Source organism: Galendromus occidentalis, unplaced genomic scaffold (assembly GCF_000255335.2).
Source record: "Galendromus occidentalis unplaced genomic scaffold, Mocc_1.1 scf7180000075782, whole genome shotgun sequence".
In the NCBI taxonomy this organism is placed as follows: domain Eukaryota; kingdom Metazoa; phylum Arthropoda; class Arachnida; order Mesostigmata; family Phytoseiidae; genus Galendromus; species Galendromus occidentalis.
In genome coordinates, this window is record NW_003803772.1 from 556,114 (window position 1) to 578,080 (window position 21,967).

General features: G+C 50.2%; 1 protein-coding gene across 1 annotated transcript; it reads right to left on the bottom strand.

Moving 5' to 3' along the window:
• Positions 1-12,383: 12,383 nt before the first annotated feature.
• LOC100897614 (gamma-aminobutyric acid receptor subunit beta) lies at positions 12,384-15,331 on the bottom strand. The gene is made up of 12 exons (XM_029112970.1): positions 15,228-15,331; positions 14,948-15,107; positions 14,500-14,726; positions 14,312-14,394; positions 14,077-14,198; positions 13,837-13,956; positions 13,596-13,757; positions 13,329-13,478; positions 13,127-13,228; positions 12,959-13,020; positions 12,762-12,879; positions 12,384-12,677 (listed from the first exon to the last, which is right to left on the bottom strand). Exons 1-12 carry the CDS (start codon positions 15,329-15,331, stop codon positions 12,384-12,386), a joined length of 1,704 nt encoding a protein of 567 aa, XP_028968803.1.
• Positions 15,332-21,967: the final 6,636 nt, after the last annotated feature.

Here is a 21,967-nt window from a genome sequence, read left to right on the forward strand (position 1 = left end):
CTCTCGTCTACTCCGGGGAAAAACGCTCATTTCGTTCGTCGGAATCATAGCCGATAATCGCCGCATGCAAATATCGGCAGCGAATCGTTAGCGATGTCGGGGAGTTCTCCAACATAACGATGCTTGAGTCATAATTACGATAAATATAATTATGATTCCCGTTTTATGCTCGCGTGGAAGAACGAGCGTTTCGATAGACGGCTAACGCGACGAAGACTGCGCAGTATGTGAGCGCCATCTTAACTCTACCGACCATGGCCTCGCCCAATACGTTCCTTCGTGTTTAAGCAAATGCAGCCTCATTGATTTGCCGCGACATAAGTCTGTCAGCTGAACGCAAATGCTTCCTCGCGAGGGCCTGTATAATATCTAATCTATATTAAGAGAAAATCAACAATAATATGGCGGTGGCGTTGGGGGCCGTCCCAACCGACTAATTTATGTTAATGCAAGCTGCAAAACGGATTCGACTTTTTGCGACTTCAAACTTGCCGAACGACGTCCCCGGAGAAACGCCGCACTGACACTCACTATATCTGTGATGGGCACTATCGGACGTCCACGAAAAGTTCTCCAAAACAGCTTTTTTAAAGCACATACACAGAGCACAAACAGTCAGGCCTAACACTAAGCATTATGCCACAATTCGGCGCCATAGTGAAACTCGATTAGTGCCGACGCGATCCTGCTCTCCCGTTGGTCTATCTCGTTGCAACGAGGGCTTCTCCCGGCCGAGGATCGAGCTCATCTCCCTCGGAGAGAATGGGACGGGGCTTGTGCCGCCACATGAGAGACGCTCCGTTCTCTATCTGATGATAATATCTGTCCGGATCCACCTTGCATGAATATCCCGTCGGAACTATCGTGACGCGTCGAGAACGGTCGCATGACAGCTAGATCCTGCTATCGAGGGCGAATCCCGCGATTTCAAGGAGCTCTAGGGCGCTCCGAGACTGTCGCTCGGAGAGCTTGATGGCCTGAGTCTCGACTCCGGATGCACAGCTTCCCGACCGAGGGGTTGAATACTTTCTCCTGCTTTCCTATCCGATGAGAATAGCATTATGAGAAGCATGCCGCGGTTGTTGCTGACGATCAGCTCCGTAGACGAGAGCCGTCATTGGCTCGCAAATGTTCCGTCACTGGTTTCGGTTAGCAGACAGTTTCAGAGAAAACACGGATTTCATTTTCATATTCACACGGAGGTGGTGGCGAAGGGCCGCGAGGTGAGCGGGTGGGCTGATTATACGGGCTTCCGCCTCGAGAGATCGCGATGAGCTCGGACTGCTCGCATGTCCTCCCCTCGCATTCATTATGAGCATGGAAAGACAAGAGCGTATTTTCGGGCACGCGGGATAGGTGCCCGATTTGGGTACCTTCCCTCCCCAAAATAATTTCGGAACAAGCAGCGCACGCCGCCGGGGGAGTCTCCGGGTCTTCTCTGATCTCCTGCTCTTTCCGTGACCGGGGAGAGACTCGACTCCAGCGGTCGGATATTACCCGAAAGCCGTTGCGTAGGATTCACGGTATGAAATGAAGATTTCACCTGAGCCATTGCTTCCTGATGCCGCCGCGTTCGAGGCCGCCGACAAGGGGGTGGCTACGCGGAATGGAATCGTGAGATATCATTACACGATATCATCGTAACCATATCACGTGGTGAGGGATCGAAAACTCCCCTATCGTAGATCGAACATCACCGCATGCCCTCCTTCTAATAACCAAACATCAGACATGCAGGAAAACGACTCGCTCGGTGGCCAGGAACGACCGCATCAGGGCGAACAACTCTTTCTGAATGGACGCTCGGTCAGACGAAGCAAAGGATGAAGGAGGATAACGAAATTATTATTCCTAATGTTCGATAAGGCTCAGATAAGGTCGACTCGCCACACTCCATGCGAAGTTAAAAGAAACATGTGTCATGGAAGCTCCCCTCAAGGGAACGGATGTTCGTGCCGTGTTCCCCCAATTAACTGGAGGTTCCATGCTCCATTGGGAGGGCACGCCCCAATCGAAGGATAGCTCCAGGGGGCGCTGGGAGATTGAGCGGCATCCCTCAATCCGAAAGTAATATCGCGCACAGGGGGAATAACTTGTAGTTTCCGTATATATGATCCGATAGATCGTGATCAACGTAGCACGTGATAATGTTTCATCGTCAATCACCCTGTGACGCTCTTGCTCGACAGAGCTCGAGACAGGTCCGGTATCTTCCTATAGCACTGTTGGAATTGAAAGGCACGCTCTCATTGGCGGTCACCAGCCCTGCGGGAGGCCTGAAAATTTGTGGGAAATTCCCTTCAATTGGAGGAGATACGGTATAAGCGAAGCGCGCAGGATTCTCTTGCGCACTGCTCTTTTGCGAGACGCTTCAGATCGCTCGCAGGAGCAGCGCTGATTCGGTCACGTGCTCCTAAGTTGACCGGTCAGCGATCCCCAGAGTCCACTCGACGTCCATCAGAAAGGAGGAAATCGGTTTCGTCGTGCGGATCGTGCTCCCCGGAAATGGTATGAGAGCTTCTATGCCCTTCCATGTACGTATACGAGAATCTCCGCCCCTCCGCGCTTGAATTGTGTCCCTCTGGCGGCCTGTTCCGCGAGGACCAGTCGACAATAAAATGTGTACGCATGAATGTCCCCCCTGATCGTCCAGAGAATTTCATACAGACGAATTATGTACTGTATGTATTATACTGATTTGATTGTACTCTGACTCGAGTATCGAGAAAGCTGGCGAATGATTAGATCCCGATCACCGGCATAGGCACCTTCGTGATTGCGATTCGGGCTCGGGGATGATTGAGGTGAAGCGCGTTCAGTGCGCTATCACCGAGAATTCGAACTCCCTGGCTCGGCACATCGCTCGTTGCAGGTGGCCCACCTACGGGTCATCGATATCTGCCGAGTAGCATTCTCATGGTTCCATAGTTTCATCGATAACTACCAGCCCGCGATACTACGCAACACGAACACATTGTATATCTGAAGGCTTGCTTTCCGGCACATCCCTTCCCTCCATACCTTGTCCTGCGCTCCCCGAAATTTTTGTTCCACCAGTCTTTGGCCCTTCACTCGGGAGCGGTCGTCCTTCATCTGTGTATACCGCGGGTATTGCCCCTTAAAGTTATCAATTTCGCGCGGCACACAAAGCCACGACTGGCTCTCTCTGAGCGTCGGACAGCGTAACCACTGACACGATCGCTCTTGGCCCTCTATGAGCCTTCATTGAGCAAATATCAGCCAGGTATCGGACTCTGCTAGGAGTTTGTTTTGTCTCAGACGATGATTTCCGGGTATGTTGGACGTTCTACCCTCCAGGAGATCGCCCATGACTCGCTTCTCTCCGGTCCGGGTCGAGATAATTGAGAGAACTCTTATCAGAGAAATTTCTAATTCAAGCTCCATATCCATACGTGAAATAAAGCGAGCGTACTTGTGAAGAACTCCCCCTGTCACCCATAGCTGTCGATACCTCCATTTCCCGGGAGAGCGGAGTGGAACAAACCGGAGCAACGAGGACTACTGCAATCGATGAAACACATTTGGTGCGGCTTGTACATAATAAGACGCGAGCTTTAGAGGTTTCGCGATACCGGCCGAGGACCTCCGCAGTGTTCTGTCGACGAGTCTTCGGCGGAACCTCGAAGACCACTCGGGAATAATTTTGTTCAAAGAGTTAGAGTAAGTTGGCTGGGCTCCTGTGAAATTACGTTCGCAATCCGATTCGTCTCATCGCGAACGCACAAGAGAATTTCAACTCGGTGAGATCTCGTCCTCTGAGTATTCGGGACATCGACTTAATGAGTTTGATTATGCGTAGAGAGAGCGGGATCCCGGAAGCGACCCCAAGTTCATTAGTACGCTCGCCGAACTCCTCCGCGTCATTGGAGGGGGACCCTGAGCGAAATTCTGTGGGGGTGAGACTTCGAGTCTCGACCATCGCCACCGTCGAACGACTCCATCGAGCTGCACGCGAGGCCGCTCCGCACCGACTTATGCATCAGATATTGCACAGCCATCGAGCTTCCGAAATCGAAGGAGGCGGCCGCCAACGTCGGAGGAGAGAGTATATGGCCTCCGAGTAGTCGTTCATTATTATGATTAAGTCACAAGAATTCTCTCGCAGCGGGGTGGATTCTCGAGGGAGCGTTTACACGTGCGAATCATCACTCATCTTCATGAATCACTACTCTCTGGGTGCGGGCTCTTCCGAGAAATAAACCTGCTCGTCCTGGCTTTCGCTTCCCCAAACAGTGAGACCATCACCTCCTCTCCGATTCTATTGAGATCCGCGATTGAAACGGAAGGGCGAGTGTGGGAGTGCACAGGAAATGGGACGGGCTCCGCTTTCCTTGATGAATTCCGGAAATGTTGTGGGATCCAGAAAAACGAATGGCTCCAGCATGTCGGGCCGACCTGGACCTCAAGTACCTTCTTTGATCCATCGTTTCGGTGTTCCGTATCGAATCAGGCTACGAAAGGCCCCTACTTGGTGCAACTCTCAGAAGGCAAATTAAGGGGTTTCGACGAAGTACCGAAATTAGTGATCACGTGGTCATCGCGGAGTTCCAAGACTGGGATCTCTGAACGAGAGGAGACCAGTTTCGAACCCATCGAACGGCAAAAACGACTCAATACGTTTTCCCTGTTTAGAATGTCTGAATCGATCGTGACAGCCTAGTCTCTCTGTTCTCGCGAAAAGCAGAACACACGCTCGTCGATGGAAGCTTCAAAAATTCCATTAGCACCGGTAGCTTGACGTGCAGGATTGGTGTTTCGAGAAGCTGTTCGAGAGAACACCCGGGGAACGATGCGACTGGAAGTGTCGCAGAGGATTCGGCACTCTGCTAAAATTCAGAAGATGTCCCGGGCGCGCTGATCCGCGCGATGACCCGAGCTCGAACTCGCCTGAGTACATAGGAGCAAGAGCCAAACAGGTGATCGGAACTCGCGGGCCGGTAAAGAAACGTTGCGGCATCCTGCCTGGGAAGGGTATGTTGCAGAAAAACGTGAAACTTGAGTAAACATCGACCTAAGAAGAGGTTTCAGATGAGGGCAGTGGCGTATCAAGGATTTTTTTCCGACGGAGCTGAATGCTTCTCTCCCCGTGTTTGGCATCCGGGTCTCGGATTCTAGAGATACTGAGCTTGAACTTGATCGACAGATGGGTTGTGACGGGAAATGCCGCTCGCAAGGGGTGTGCTATTTAATGAATCATTTGCATCTTGGGAAGATCACACCGAAGCGCTAATCTTTGCCATCCAAGTTCCGTTTTGCTCGTCTCACCGGGTTCGACGTGATCTTGGATCATCCGAGGCTCTCTCTCTCTTTCTTTGTGGAGGAGTAGGTCAGTGAATCCTGTTTGCTCATTAAGCTCCTCCAGTTCACAAACTAACGCGGTGCAGTCATTGCCGCGAACTGCGAGAGCCTTCGGAACCCTTGAGAGCAAGTCTACCTTAGTATTAAGTCGATGTACACGTAGATCGAGTCCGAGACAGGGTATTCCGAGAGTACAATAATTAGAATCTGTCAAGAACATTGGATATGATTGTTCGACCAAGTCAGAGAAGTTTCGGTCATGGAGGGTAGCTTCGAAGAGTCTCAGCGTCCCAGCTCACATTCAGAAATTAAAATGATCCAGCATGCGTGAAGACAGACCGAAATCAGGAAGCTTCGAAGGACAGGAGCTTCTACTTCGCATCTGCTATAGGCTGTCCAGGTGCATCGAGGCGGCGGGTTCTTCTGTGCTTTCCATCATCCCTTCTTCAAGTATTCTATGCTTTGCCTATGCACCCCAAAGAGATGGATTACGCAATGCTGATCCGCACTGAACTAAATGTCTCTCGAGCCCGTCAATCATTCCGACGGTGGGAACCTGGAATTTGGGTTGACCGGTTCGACGAAGCTAGCTTCGAAAAATTCCGGGAGGACGAAGCTATCGTCAGCTTCGGCCTGGAGACACCACTGGATGGGGGATCGCGGGCTTACGCGGCCCTCTGATCGGCGACGATTTCGTGTGAAAATTTTGTCGCAAGGCGGAGCCAGAAGAATCCGTACAGCAAGTCCACATCCGGACGCCAACGGGGCCAATCGACAACATTGATCTGCTGCACCTCCAGTTGGACTTCATTGAGCTCTTCAAGAAGAGTTCTTCGACACGCAACCTACGCAGAAAGGATCCGAAATATGGAGCAAGCTGCCGAATACGCGGGAATTCGATCTGATGAATCGACCTGAGTGCCTAAGGTTGCCGGAAAGCGATAATCAGACATCGACATCGTATCATCCACGCGTCCTCTTCCAACAATTGGGGCAGATCAGACCCGCTGAGTAGAATCTCCTCAACTACAATCTTCTGCAATCGGAGACAGGATAAAGACCAGTCATTGGCGAAGATTCACCTTGGAGCTTGTAGTTCCGCCATGTGCCTGGGATTTCCAAAGCGTTGGATATCCTAGCGGCCTCATAAGCCAAAGCTACAATGTTGCTTTCTCAAGGACAAGAATTTGAACAAACTATCTCAATTCGAGTTTCGCAATCTTCCGATCTCGGCCGCACAATCTATGGCAAGGACTGGAGTCGAACATGCGAGCGGGAGCTCACGGGAACAAAGAGAGAGAGAGACGGGGACGTTCGCAGGGAGACGATGGACTGCTTCGACGTCGGGCTCGTACCGGTGCTCATGTTTCGATCCTCCGACGAAGCCTTGCCACCATTGTCCTCGGGGGTGAATCTCAAGGAAGACATTATCTTGTGTCCGCGCAGATCGTTTGCCGGTAGAACACTTTTTCGCTTGAGGCCGGCTCGAAGACTTGCGAGGAGTGCCGGGAAGCGCAAAGCTAAGGTCGGGGAATTTAAAAAAAGAGGAGGGTACGAGGAGTCGTTCGAGACTGTCTGGGCTGGTGCAGTTGGCCCATATGAGAGACGGGTCTGACCACCACACGGATGGCTGCGACATACGAGAGATTCCCATTCGTATTAGCCGAAGAAAACCTTAACAAGAGTACCGGGGAAGCGATGTTCGCCGGACCCGCTTGACCCGGGATCGGAGTTCTTTGGTCTACTCGCACGGAACGGTTCTTCTGTTGGAGAAATCAGGGAACCTCGGCATCGTTTGCCCGAGATGGAATCTTCATGAGTTTCTCCCACGCCTCCCTAACAAGCTGTGTTAGATTCGCCCGCCGGAATGTCCCACTACGGGTGCGTTTTCCACGCGGAAAATCTTCCCATGTCAATCATCATTCATGGTCGGAGAAAGCTACCTTCCATGGAAGATGAAGTGAGCTCTCGGGACAGGAACATTGCTTGTAGCGGATGAGGAGCCCCGGAAGCCGTAGACAAGTGCTACCTGTGAAAGAATAGCCGATCCGCTGTTGATCCACGCCCATGATATTAGATTCAGGAGTCCGCTCTTGATGAGTGGACTCTCCGCGGGAACCCTTCTCCTGGAGCCTGATACTTCGGCCGGAGCATTCTAGACGCCTGAAGAGATCAAACTCTCTGAAAAAGTCGGAACCTCTCGGTGAACGTAGGTACTCGAGACTCTAGATTGGATCATCGAGTCGGGAGAAGTCGACAAACTGGGGCCGAGAGGAATTATATTCGGCCCCGAAATAGTGTACTAGAGTCGCATCGTCCTCAGGAAGCGTGACACGGTCGCCTAATTCCGTGATGGACGAAGGAATGAAGCGCGTTTCTTTTTCTCAATTCGCTTTATAGTATAATAAATTAGCTTTATCCGGTCATACATTTTCACACATTACAAATGATTGTATGCATGTATGTATGTGAGTAATTGAATCTTGCTTCCGATGTTGTTGCTTCCCATCGAGTACAAACATCTTGTCGGCTCCGACACCAGTTACGGCTTTCGCTTACAATGTCAGACAATAACACTACTACAGCCTACCACAACTGATGGATACTAGATCGGTGCGTAGCCTCACCGATCTCATTGCTACCCGCTCACTATCTCTACAGTTACGTTGCTTCCTCCTCTTCCTACATTCGCTGTAGAATGAGCAGTCCAAGTTTTGGAGCGTCTCCATCAATCGGAACCCATAGCATTGACAGAAATATATCTCATTAACAGATTATCGAGAAGCAGATAGATGTGTGATATTTGAGCAAGACTCATTCTGAGCCAGACTGTTCATGTTACCAAGTCTTTCTGACGCGAGACGCGCGACTTCACGCTTACACCCAGTTTGCTTCAGACTCAAAGTTTGACCGTTTTTCTTCCATTTCGCTGCTGCTATTCTGTTCTCTTTGTTGTTCTTGCAGTGGTAGTAGCAGCAACATTCTTGTTCATCCGAGGTGCTGGAATCGGGCCTCTCTCCGATTGAATCCGACGAGTTGATGACCCAATCTTCCCTTGTTGCAATTCCAATGGTTACGGGTTTCATCCATGCGACCATCGTCTGACATTGGCAGATCTACATTGCCCTCTTCGTGGTCGCTGTTTGTCGACGTTGACTACGGGTGGAAGCGGTTCCGAGAGGGGAAAGCAAAGGGAGCTATTCAACATTGACACTGAGAAGCAGAGGTGACCTATTCCTAGGCATGGGGCAGAAGCATTCTCACAGAGAACGTCCGAATGAGGAGCAAAGCAGAACATCGCAAAGCAGATTGTAATCTTTGGGAACACGTCAGAATGGAGTAAGTGTCTTTGAGCAATCTGGAAAACCCGGTTAAATGGGTGTTTTGGCAAAATCGACTTCACTTGCAATACATTGTTTTGTTCACGAAGTTTCTCCCAAGGAGGAGATGACTCAAACTCGAATTTCCGGGACACGTGGAGCTCGCTAAAAGGGGGAAACTCTATTTGTCAGAATGATCTTTTCCCTGTTCTCGGTCGGTCGGTGTGTCAAGTCAGTCGGTTGCTCGGTCAATCAATCGATCGCTTGATCGTTGAGTGAGTCGTTCCATCAGCCGCTTCTCCAACAGTTCGGTTGAGCCTATTCGGTGTTCCTTGCTTGATCTACCTATTAGGCATCTCGGAGGTTCCTCTATCCGCTGTGAGTTATTTCTAGTGGTCAGCTTGCAAAGTTTGCACTCGAACTTTCCTTCACTAACAAGCTTGTTGTCTCCAAGCAAGATTAGATGTCTCAACTTCGGTCAGTCCGTCTATTGACCGATAGGTCAGTCTATCACACATTCAGTCGAAAAGTCCCAATCTCGCACAAGCAGTCGAAAAGTTTCATACTCTCATTCAAGCGATCGGAAAAGTGTCCAATCATCCTCAATCATTCGCTCGAGCATGCGCAGCCTTGCGGGTGCACGGAAGCGTCCGGTGAGCGACACGAGCGTCGCAGCGTAAGATTCGCGCCGTGCGGTCCATTTGGGAGCCCTTGCATCCCTTTCGGAACTAGAATCGCTCCAGCCCGTGAACCTAATCCAGAACCGAGGCAACGACGGAACCAAGCTTCCCTGATTCTCCATTCGCTCATGGAGCTGAGGCACGGTGCGCGGTACCAATCGCTTTTCCATCTCGGTATGCCGCCGGAGGATGGCCGATTGATATAGATTACCAATAGATGGGAACGGATACGACGGCTCCTGGTAGCGACTGATGCGCGGAGAGGAGTCTGCGTAGCCGGAGCTTGCTGTCCGCAGAAAACAAATAATTGCCCATCCTATTGTGCGTTAGAGATTCCCTCGTCCACGCGGAATTCTGGTAGGCGAGCCTCATCCACCCCGAAGAGAAAACTCATGAACTGACAGAATAGGGGAGGACCGCCTCAGGTCATAGTTTTCAAACTACGTCGCGGTCGTACGCACATCTGTGCGCGAATCCGCATGGACGGACGTCATTCAAGCGCATGAGTACGTTCTATCGATGCTGTGCTCCTCTTGGGGAATGGAGGATACCTTCTCGCGACAAATTACATTTATGTCTGTCGGACCCTTTCGGGAGACGTCGAATTTCAGTCTCGAAATATCCGCGTGGACGTTGCGGAGATCTCTTCGCAAGCAAAATAAAATTCCATAGTCCAATCCAAGTTCTGTTCGGGCGCATGCAAGCCTGGCTCGTCTGGGAAGAATTCTTGCAGCTCACTGAGCGATCTCAAGCTCGGGATACATCCGTGAACCATCAACAAGTCGATGGAGGATAATAATTGTCTGGCTCGGAACGTGGGCAAGCATGGCGTGTGGAGGTTCACCCGAACGGCATGTGCTAGACCCGGGTGTGAATCTCGGCCAGACACAGGGGGGATTTCCCGCCCGGGAAATTCGTTTAAGTCTACTTAAGTGCAGTCTGCAGAATTCTCCGGCCCATAATGAACGTCTTGTACGTAGCCGGGCTGAACCTTATCTGACAAAAGAGGTCCTACCGGAAATTTTCAGTTCTTGATGAGACGTTTCTTTTTCTGCTCCTGCTGGTGTAAGGATGTTGCTGCTGTTGTCGTTGTTGTATATTTTCGTCAGAACAGATGTATATGTTGAATCTCGGAATGTTCGAGCACTTAACAAGATACCTGCTTGGATTCCTATCGACCCAGTTTCCAGCGTCGGTCACACCTCTAATATCAGTCATTTTTTAACAAACTAATTCAATCCCATAAGATTGGTTCGTTGAGCTAGGCAATTCTTCATTCGACCCGGAATAAATCATGGGCTCCTTCTGAACTGTTGGAAATGCGAGGAATCGACTAAGTGTTCTCTGTTAGATATTTTCCATTCCGGAAAACTGTGGAGCTCCATATCTATCCATAACGCTAGACAGTGTAGTGTTCGTCATGTTTTAGATACCGCGCATTTGTTCATATTTTTGCTTGGAACGGGTGTTGCTGCCGAGAAGAAGGATGACCGACTCGTTTCCATTGGTTACAGTGTGTCACCCCTTGCGGAACTTGGAATATGTATGACTCCAGAAAAGTCCGGATAACAGATAACTTCATCGAAGACCTCGCTCACAGAAACGCGACGGGGCTCATTCTTCGAAATAAACTCATCGAGCTCAAAACATGGGGGACTCAACAAGCTATGTGCGAGCATAACTCAACGATCCACTCCCATCGGAAGACCTCGGTCCAGTTCACAGCGGATACGACCTTGAGCTTACAGTTCAGTCGGGACGAAAAGGCTCTCGAGTCCGTATAGACTCCTCGCTCGGGAATTTCCAGCCACCTATGAATGCAGAAGTGCCGAATTTCGACTCCGAAAAGGCTTCCAGATAGCGTCGTATTTTGTCCGTGCCAGTGGATTATTGCTATTCCTGCGGCGAGCGGCCCCCTCCCGAGCCTGAGAGTTACCCGACGTTCTCAGAGAAACTTCAGCTCGTCTTTGTGCATTGAACTGAGCAGTAACATTGAGGCACCGTGAACGAAAGACGGCCGACTCGTTTTCCCGGTTTGGAGCTCGGTTCAAAGCCGACGCGCTGTTGTGAAACATTGAGCGGCACCAACATGAGAGGTAACCGACGTGCCGAGGGTCGGGAAAGCGCCACTCTTGGTTTTTTCCCCGAGGAACTGAGAAAGGGTTGCGCCGTGAAGCCAGCAGCTAACTGTATCACAAAGTCAGCGAGGAACACGATGTCGTCGTCGGAACAGGGTACACGGGGAGAACTCCAATTAAATACCCTCAAATTCCCTCACGGAATTCGATATCGACGTTTCCACTCAATCAAGTTATTTGAGTCATGAATATTATGGGAATGTCTTTCACGAGATCTAGAGACACTGCAACAAATAAAATCGAGTCAGGCAGTCTTTGTTTCTCTTTCTCCCTGTGTTTGTTGTCCTTCAAGATTAGATCATGATCTAGCTAGATGGATAGACAGATAGATAGAGTTGAATGTCTATAACACTGTTTAACAAAGTTTGTGTATCATTTATATATGTCTGAAGCGTCGAAACTATAATACCGTGAACGCAGGCTTTAGTCGTTAAAATTATCTTACCAAGTTCCTAATTTAACAGTCTCGTATGATTAAATTTCTGCTTTATATCTACGACGTTTCCAGTCGATTTTTTGCTCAAGGCGACTCTCGTTTTTGTTTGTTCCTCTCCCTAGAATTGGGTTTTCTCCGTCGTTTCCCACTCGGGATCATTTCGCTTGTAGCGGCTTCAATGCTCTCATGGCACGCTTACCCTAATATTCTATTGTCTCTTGCGGATCTGAGCCGCTCTTCCTTCTCCCTAGTGGCTTATGAAAGCGAACGGCTAGTTTACAACGTGCTTCGAAGTGCTTGGTTCGTTCCGAAACAGGAAATTTTCTGGAAGGAGGAAAACAATCCGTTATCTGCGGTCGGGACTGAATCTATGGATAATTTGGCAGGAGAACAAATGTCGCCATTCCGGGGAACATGTGTCATCAATGATGACTCATCAGAGTTAGCGATAGAAACTCCCGGAAACGTACCGATCTCGGACGGGCGGTCTTCAACCTTCGATTTCTTCAGGTAAAATATCGCTTATGTGAGTGTAGATGATCCAGTACATGAGCTGGAAACAAACGAAGCACACCGGGAATATGACCCGTGAGTATTTGTCTATATCGGAAGGTGAAACCCCAAAGAGCTTGTTGGGATTCTTAATGAACGCAGTTGCTTCCAGTTGCGTGGCATCTGCCGGAGGTCCCGAGAGAGGAGCACCATTCGCTCCTGCAGGTGTAGCTGGAGTTGGGGTTTTGGAATCTTGTCTCATCGATTCCGAGAGCATTTTCAACCGCACCTCCTGGAACACGATCCGATGAGATTCTGCTCTGAGCTGTCTTCCGGACCTGGTCGAGTTCATGCGTCAAGACCGATTCGGGAGCACGACACCTACCATGGGAACTGGCTGTTGAGGTGGTCCACCCGAAGGACAGCCACATCCTCCGGGTCCCATACTTGAACAGCATGTATAACCTGCACCTCGACGCCGCAAACCTCCGCCGCTCTGCACCGAGAAAAAAAAATTGACGAATAAATTTTCATTCATTGACGTCGATCCTCGATCTGCCGTTGAATTCCTGCCTCACCTGCCCGAAGGAATAATCTCGATACTGTGTGACCGTCGGACAGACTTGGCAAGAGCCCTGGGAAGAAATTAATGCTCCCGTCAAAGTTCAATTTGGAGGCACGTTGGATTCTCTCCCGATACTCTGGTCTGATCGGCTCGGAAATATCCAGGATGCAACTCACTATGGATTTGATGATTGGATTCATCTCCAGGCTTGGGCTTGAGCAAAGTTCTTGGTTTGGTGTACTTGTACTTTCGGCGCTTTTTAGTTTTTTCAACTCATCCTGCAATCAGAAATAGACGAGATGTAGCTCCGCGTGAGATCGCGCCGTGCCCGATGTCATCGAGACCTCTACACCGGATGTGCCCTGGGGTGGAGCGTACCTGATTCTGATTCGATTTAATCTCATCTTCTTTTTTGCCTTCCTTCTCTTTCGCAGCTGCTTGGGCCTGTTGTTGAGCCCTTGATTTCCGCATAGCAATTCTTTTTCCGAGATAGCCTACCGTGGCGTACTCCAGAAGCGAGGCGAAAACCTGCAGATACAAAACGTGCGATTTCAGAGAAGTTTCTGTCGAGCTCTCCAGCAACACAGGAGTCGCACTCGATTGCGGGTATCGATGATGTTCTGAGGGGTGAATCTCCATGCGTACCATAACGAAACATGTTCCGAGATAAACGTCAATTGATTTAACGTAGGAAATTTTTGGAAGTTGGGAATTGGTGCTTGACATTAGCGTGGTCATCGTCAGCACAGTTGTTACTCCCAACGCCACGCGAGCCGGAGTAGCGTTACGATGTAGCCAGAAGGATACCTGAGGATGAGACCGTTCTCAATCATAGTTTGGAGCCCATCTCGACGAAATGTCAGAATCTCGAGTTCGTTTCACTCACCCATGAAATGACAACGATCAATCCAGCAGGAATGTATATCTGAATCAGATAGTAGCCCATGGCTCGACCGAACCGAATTTCACACACCAACCGGGAATAATTTCCCGTGCTAAGAGTTACCTGCAAACGAACGACCGAAAACGGTGATCAATCGAGTGGGGCGATTCGCGGAACGTCCGTCCGACCGATCTTCTCTAATTTGACCACTTCACTCATTATTGTCGAAGTGCAGAATCGTACCACAATAGTTTTCTGCTGATGGCCAAGGACCTTGAATTGCGGCAGCTCCACGTCTGGTGAGATTCGGACCGATTTTTCGCCATCAGCCCATTTATAACTGATGTCTGTTGTAGTGTACCCGACTGGAGGGAGAAGGGTAAGCTCAGGCGACATCACGAAATGACATGATAACGCTTGGAGGATATGCGTTCTTTCTTCGACCGGATGTTCCCGCTGAATAAATCTCTCTACTCACAGCTTTCTATTTCAATGGCACAGCTTTGCCTGTCCATGGGAAAATATCGCAAGTCCATGGGACAGGTGGCGGTTACTGTAAGGCTGCAAGGGTGATAAACGCGATATTCAAGTTCAATGCGTCTCATTGACGTGTCTGCTTTCCCGTTCCCCGATTTCCAAATCGGTGCTGCGGAACTCGAGACTCACCGTATCGACCGTAATATGTCTCCTCCGGCCTTTATGCGGAGAAAGGTGTTGTCTGTCGTAGCCGTGTGAAAATACGCGCTCTTCTCGTTTGCAAAGAAAGTATCCGGCACCCAGATCTTGTCGGCGACTTCTGCGCCGACAATCATGGAGTCCAGATCTTTAGTGCGTGTGAACGACAATCGTTCGTCTCGCCAAGTTTGGCGGAAGTAGAAATCCGAAGTGAAATCCTGGAGATTGGGAAAATTCGCCTCAGGTTATTCTAGTGCGGGGGACCCGGCCTTAACTCTCGACTCGGGCTGAGGGGATCGTATCGCTCTAGATCAACGATTCAGCGCGCTTCCCGAGGGACATGAAGCTCGATAGAGAGGATAACCTTTGCATAGATAAGAAAAGACAACAGATGATTCTGTCGAATTCCAAAACGTGTGAGAGATCGGCGTGTACTCACCATCTGTACCTCAGAGACTGTACTGATACTAATTATTTGCATTGTGATCCCAACGTCGACTGGCTTCCCACCATAATTGGGTCGCACCCGCTTGTCATACTTTCCGGACTCGAAAAAGGAGCGGAGAATGTTCGACACATTCTGTCCTTTCATTGTCAATCTGAGGAAGGGGGGGGGGAAGATCATCAGGATTTAGGATGCTATTTCTCAGCTGATCGGATTCGACCTCAAGAAATAATTGAGGATATCCGCTCTCCACCTATCTAAGACTGAGGCTCACCCAGGCTTCAATGTTGTTTGAGTGGAGCACCTGATGTGAATCAAAAGCACCAGAAGTATCCTCAGCCAACCAAAGAGGTGGCAGACACTCTGAGTGCTCTTCATCTTTGTTTTTCGTTTGGTTTAAACGCTGCGCAAATACAATACGTCCTAGTCGAGGGCTTCCTCTGGTTGAGTTCGCTGCTCTGACATGCCCCTTTGTTCTGAGGCTCCGAAGAAATTGCTGTCCCCCTTCGGCCGCGTCGCTGCAGCGATGGGGATCGGTGATTCGCTTACACCAATCACCGGATGTGGGAGAGGTATAAAGGAATGTATGTAAAACCGATTGGGCGGTCGATTCTTCGTCGCTCGCTGATACTTGATTGTCCGGCTGAGTGACAGTCAGTCTTGGACAATAAGGGAATTGCAGACTGATTGAAAAGAAGCGATTAGGCACTCTGGTGCTCACTGAATGATTTTGATCGGAGTCGGTGCTCTCCTCTTGTTGAAACCTCGGATTGGAGTTTAGTGAGTCGGCTTGATCGATTTGAGTAGACAAAGCGTATGTAGTGTAGTCGGGATCCTGGTTACCAAAGTTGCTCGTTTCGACGGAGTCGTGGAAACGATGTCTGTAGGAGTAGTGAGAATGATATTGTTGATAACAATCCTAATGGCAATGGCGTTGATGAGCCGGATGAGAATATGTCCAGAACGACAATGATATTGTTGCGGTGAAGAAACGAGATCAACGGCTATGGCTGAACAGTCTACAAACAGGATTCGCTCCGAGCTCTCGAAGGAGTATGGTATGCAGCTCACGTCGCTCTCAGCGGGTGGCTGATGCCGAATGGCACTCGTAGTTTCTCAGCTTGCTGGAGAAGACCTATCGAAGGTGACAACAGCATTTCGAGTCTCTATGTTTCTCTCTGTTTCTGCTTCACTTCGCCTGAATCTCTTTCTGTTTCGGCAAGCTGTGTCTTGCCGGTAGATGCCGATGAGATCGAGAGGGCGGTGTTGCAATCAGCTGTTCCAGAGGAGAGACCCAAATGGCTCGCGAGAGCGGGAGCTTCCGACCGGAGCTCGGTTTTGGCTTTCACGACGAGTTGCTCGAGAAAGTGAATGACTGAGCGAACGAACGAACGAATCAATCGAAATCTCCGATGAGTTCGGTTAATTGAGAATGAAGATGAGTTGCGATGATTTCGGATATTCTCCGATCTGTGATTTGTACTGCGATATTGTATGGGCCCACCGATTCGATTCGGACAATCCGGTGAAGCCGGTCCTCTTCTCGTTTGCGGTCTGCTGATTTTACCGATGAGTCTCTGTTTGTCTTCAGCTTGCACCTACTGCTAGGAGTAGTAGTAGTAGTGGAATTATTAGCGGCGAGATTAGTTCTGGTGGTGTTACTGTCTGGTAGCAGTAGTGGTGAAAGTAGTCGCGGCTGTAGTTGTCGTCGTCTTCGGCGAAGGAGAATGCGTCAATAACAAGGTCAGTTGCTAATCGTTGTTTGAAGCTCGCTGTCTTGTTGCAGCGTGACAGCTAGACAGTCAGTCCGCTCAGTAGCTGTGGTGCCTTCCTAAAATCTGTTCTATCCTTTCCTGTCGTCCTCTCTCTCTCTCTCTGTTCCTCGCTCGGGATCGACTCTCTCGTATCGTTTGTTCGGGCTGACTCTCGGTTCGTCTGTCTGTCCGTTTTACCGACGTCCGTCCGTCCGTCCCAGCTATGAAAACTGTCTGTGGTTTGAGGTAGCTGACATGAGTTTAGCTGCTTTCATCCTCGTGCTCTGTATCATCGAGTTTAATTTCCTAAGCTCTTCCTGAAGTTGACGACGCACTATTTCTTACCCGATCGGTAAGATAGATAGCTCACTGAGCGGTAGGAACTTGATGAGGGACGGGCCGGCGAGCGGGCGGGTGGCCGATCGAGTTTGTTGTTTGCGTTTTATCACGTAGAGAGAGGGACGAATGCGAGTTGTCTTTGCGGAGTTGCCTCGTTATCAGTGAATCAGATTAGAGAGTCCGACTGAGGCTGGCTAACAACTTCAGTGGAAGCAATCGATATTGTTTGATCTTACTCTGAGATATAAATGGATCGTTTAACTGCGGGCGATATTATCTGCAAAGGGCGTAGCGAGCTCGCACTTGTTTACAATCCAATCTTAATAAACTTGGTTTGGGCTGATTGGACTAACTTGATCGATCGATATATTGTAGATTGATAGATGTATTGCTGTTGTCTTGTAGTTGCTCGTCGTTGTCGAGGTAGTAGTGGTGCTTGATTGTTGCAGATTTGTAGATCGCGTCAACGAACAAAACCTCTGGAACTTCAGTTCCCGTCCTCCTGGTAGGCGGTTGAAGATCACGATGTAAAACGGAGGTCGGTCGCGTTTTTTTCTGCGGGAGTTTTTCCCTCCGAGGTTCGGATGCGACTGTGGGTGTTTTTTTCCTTTCCTCAACAACTCATATGGGTTTCCTCGTTTGGCGCTGGTTGATCTCAGCGGCTTCTCGGATTTCTCACTCGTGCTGCTGCTGTTGCTTTCTTTCTGTTCGAAAGCGCTTCTGTTGCTTTCTTTCTGTTCGAAAGCGCTTCTGTTGCTTTCTTTCTGTTCGAAAGCGCTTCTGTTCTTCTTATCAGGTTATAGTTCGATGAATTGTTCGATGCGAGTAATTATACTCAGGGGTCGATATTTCATATGTCTTGGTGCTGCTTCGGGGTATGCAGCTGCTTCTTCTGTCTCATGTCGAAGATGACGGGTCGTCGTAGGGCATGTTCCAGAAAGTTGTGAAATCGCTCTAGGACTTCCACTTCCAGAGTCGGTCTGGATTGGGCTTTCCGGTGGAAGTTCTTTACTCGTTAATTTCTCGTTCCGAAAGCTCGTCTCAATTCAATCTATGCCCTATAGAAGCGCGGATCCGATATGGCGATGGCGGCAACGCAGCGGCGGTGACAACATTAGTAGTGAGGGCAATGGAGTTTTTGACGTTGTTGCTGAAGCTCCTGTTGCTGATAACGGCGGAGACCCTCCTGATGGGTCTACTACTACGCAAACTGAGCAGTCTAGAAGTCGACTTGTGTCCCGATGGCTTTTCACTCGTACTGGGTTCCGATTGAACATTTCCTAAATAATAATTCGTCACAACGCCGATCGATCTCTCGCGCGCGCGCGATCGGTTGGCTGCTCGGTTGGTCGGTCGGTCGGCCAAGCGTTAGGCGAGTGGCTGTCGGTCGGTGATCAATCGGGCGGGCAGACAGTCAGGCGGGCAGATGGTAGGCGGTGGGCAAAACTGCTCGACACAACCTGAACAGCGATAGGTGGCAAGCGGTTGTTGATTTTATCTGAAGCGAAATTAATCAAGGGTCCGCCACTGATGTTCACTAAACGTCCGATGACGCAAAAATCACTGAAAAACGCTGCTGCTCTTGTTTCCTTCACTGTCTCCGGTGAGTGGTACATGAAACATGCATGCTGACAGCTTCAATTCCTGCTGGTTCTGCTGCAGCTGAATAATGTCGGAACAGAAACGCAACAGTCGATCTTCCCAGAAACATCCGGAAATCTTGACTTTTCGACAGCCCACAAAGACGGATTGCGGTCCGAAAAGTTCATGGTTCAAGCTCTCTGGATCTTTCAGCTGTTCCAACGATCAGTGGAGCTCCGCAGTCGTTTCATAGTGCTTCACGTCCTTCCTGCGAATGAACGGGAATAGAATTTGAGGTGAGATCTCGATCTAGATCACGTGCTGTATCACGCCCCGGCTGTGAGAATTAGTCGGCCGCGTCGAGCCGAAACGGTCCGAACCAACGGAGCTCCTCAGTCTTTCCGTGACGTGAAAACGAGACGATAGGCCGTCCGTACACGCACTCGGGTCGGACGCGAATTCCAGGGACTATTTTCGGAGCTCGAGTCGGGTATGTGTCGTTCTACTTCCTTTCCGGCCGAAGCGAGTCATTCCGAAGTGTCATTGACCCGATTCAGGTTCTGGGCCGTAATACGTACGCGGTGGCCTATAAGCCTCAATCAAGGGACCATTCAACGCATAAATTGCAATTAAGGTGCTTCCAGCCATGTGATTCTGTGAGTTTCTCAACAAGCCTCGTTGTAGGAAACGTTCATGACCGGATAACTGACCGATATGAGCATTCGTGGCATTCCATGTTCATCGAGCATATGTAAAGATTCATACACACTCGAGAGAACGCTCGCTCCCGATCCTGGGATGCGTGAACCTTATCCGGGCTTGACTCCGCTACGGGTCAGAGCAAAAGCGAGCTCTCCTCACAAGTTACTGAGAGCATTCCGACGAATTCTCGTCGAATCTTATCTTGTGCACTGTATTCAGAATCCGCAAAGCGTAGTACACTTGTCCAGCGACTAGATGTCATAACCTTCACACTGCACAACTGGTCATCCAGATCGTTTGCCCCCCGCGGGAACGATCCAGCGACGCTGGAGCTTCTCGAAACTCAAGACCGAAAGCCTCGCTACTCACGTAAATCTCGGCCGCGAAGAGTCTCATTTCCGCAGGCCACGGAGGACTGGAAATGGATGGAGCGATTGGAACACCATTTTGGAAATAGTGAGAAAGCCCACGGGAGGCAGCAAGAGCGCCCAGAGAATCCTGCCGGGGATGGTGACGTCAACTTCCCTCCTGCGTGTCACTTGCCTCCGAGTCCCCCTTGCATGATGTCTGCTCAGTTTTCCAAGGGGTCGATATCACAGGCTTCGGATCAATCGCGATGCTTTCCGACCGTGAATCCAATCGATAAACGTCCATGGGAGTTCGCGTTATCAGCTCCGAAACTCACCTATCGGCCCGTTATTTTAGCCTTGGACGAACGTCCTGTCTCTCGGTCCTCGTCGGACAGCTCTGGGTCCGGGGCCTATCAAATGCGCGCTCGGAAAAAAGAGCATGCTTCGTAGCTGGTTTTGGCATTCATCCTGCCGGCGTCCGAGATGAATTTCCAGAGCACGACACCGAGCTGGGCGTTCAGGCCCTCGAGCTCACGGAGGGCGTGTGGCCACAACCTCCTGAGTTCCGGGTGCGGGAGCGGGACGTCGAGGCCACCAGCCGTAAGCGTCGGAGTTTGGGAAAGGGCTCGAAACGACAGAGGTCGGAGGATGCAGCCTCAGGAAGGAGTGTTGCAAATACTTGAATCTGCAATCAGTCGCACAGGGGGCGCTACCTTGCGGCTGCCCGATTTAAACCACCAAGTCGCTCCTATAGGGGGGATCGAACGATACGTCAAATTTCACGAATCTGAAAAGGTCTCGGAGCAGGTACGAGAGAGGTGGGCGCTTACTGACGATGAGCTCCAGGATCTGGGGAGTGCGCATTCATACGAGCTTATGGTTTCGCTCTAGCCACTGGATCACGTGCTCGTGTCGGATTTCGGAATACGGTTTTTAGAACGGTTTTTGTAAATGCCAGAGCGGGGGATCTCCTTCGAGCCGGCTCTGTGCAGTCGGCGGCGCGCATGGGACCGATGTACTCCCTTGAGTTTTCTCGCTGGATCATGAGCGGAGAGGACTATCTCCGAGAGCAGTGAGGCCTCTGTTCGTCGGACGCGGGGTTCGATCGCGGATCGTTCGGATTATCCATCACGTTTCGAGAGACCATCAAGTCGCGCAGGTAGAAGCTTCGGATATGCAAGGTTCTTCTTGCCAAAAAGTCTGTACGCCTTGAGCAACCGTGAGGGAGTCCGATACGAGGAGCTAGAGCTCCGGATCTCTCACCCAACCTATCTCAATTATTGTATGACTGATTCATTCTATCATCCACAGTGTGGAGACCTTCGTTGGGGGATCGCTCAGGTGTTCGCCTCAACTTCAAATCCGGCATCGTATGCGCGGTCTTATTCACTGACTCGTTGGTGAGGTCTGAGGATGATACGGGGATCGGTATTCTAGATTCCCAGCTTCCATGAGAGTACAAAGGTTCCGGGTATTCAGTCGAAACTCTCCTTTGTACCGTCCCTGATCAGAAAAGTGTTCACCTGGGCCCAGCCCCCAAGCTTTGCTTCGCTTCCAAAATTGTGACCTCATCCAAATCCTCGGATCATTGAACATGGGAAACTTCCACAGTCTCCGGTTTCGAACAAAATCGGGGATATCGAAGGAAGGTCTAAGGAAGAGCTGTTCCGAAGAGTCGATATGTGATCGCCTCTGAGATCCAATTGAATAGCTCGCGTATACCGATTTGGTTTCTCGACTCCTCGAGCGATGGAGATACGATGACGATGGAGATAAAAAGAGGAGACGTCCAGAGGCTATAAATGAAACCAGCGCTGTCGCTCAGGATCAAGCGCCTCCTAGCGAGCAGCAGAAGTGTATCGAGTGGATCACTAGCAACACCCATATCGGGAGCAAACTGCCAATCAGTTCACATGCCTGCCCACCGCTGCATGTCCTGTCAGCTAGCCTGCCGCTCGTGGCATCACTTCAATCCACCACATCGTCTGATAAGTTTGCTGCAGCTGCCGACGACGTGGATTATGCGCTTGTAGTCGGCATTTCCCCATTGCCTGTAGGTGCGGGTGAGACAGCACAGCGTACGATCGAACGAGAATTAGAGATAGGGAACGATCCTACGCGTGCTATACGGAGAATGCAATTGAGAATGAAAGGGTACGCTCGATATTCAGTTCAATGATGCGGACGTCAGTCCATTCGACAATGCCTACAGACAGGGGTTGAGCTCCTACAGTTATGTATCTGCCGAGCTGGAGTGGAGGCAATGATGTCAATGATCTATGCTCACG

Bases quoted from the DNA above. Each gene is read 5' to 3' on its own strand.
- LOC100897614 (XM_029112970.1), bottom strand. From the start codon at position 15,331: ATGAAGAGCACTCAGAGTGTCTGCCACCTCTTTGGTTGGCTGAGGATA. The intron at 15,108-15,227 runs GTGAGCCTCAGT...CCCCTTCCTCAG, and splicing joins CAAACAACATTGAAGCCTGG to ATTGACAATGAAAGGACAGA. The intron at 13,957-14,076 runs GTACGATTCTGC...GTTCGTTTGCAG, and splicing joins ATCAGCAGAAAACTATTGTG to GTAACTCTTAGCACGGGAAA.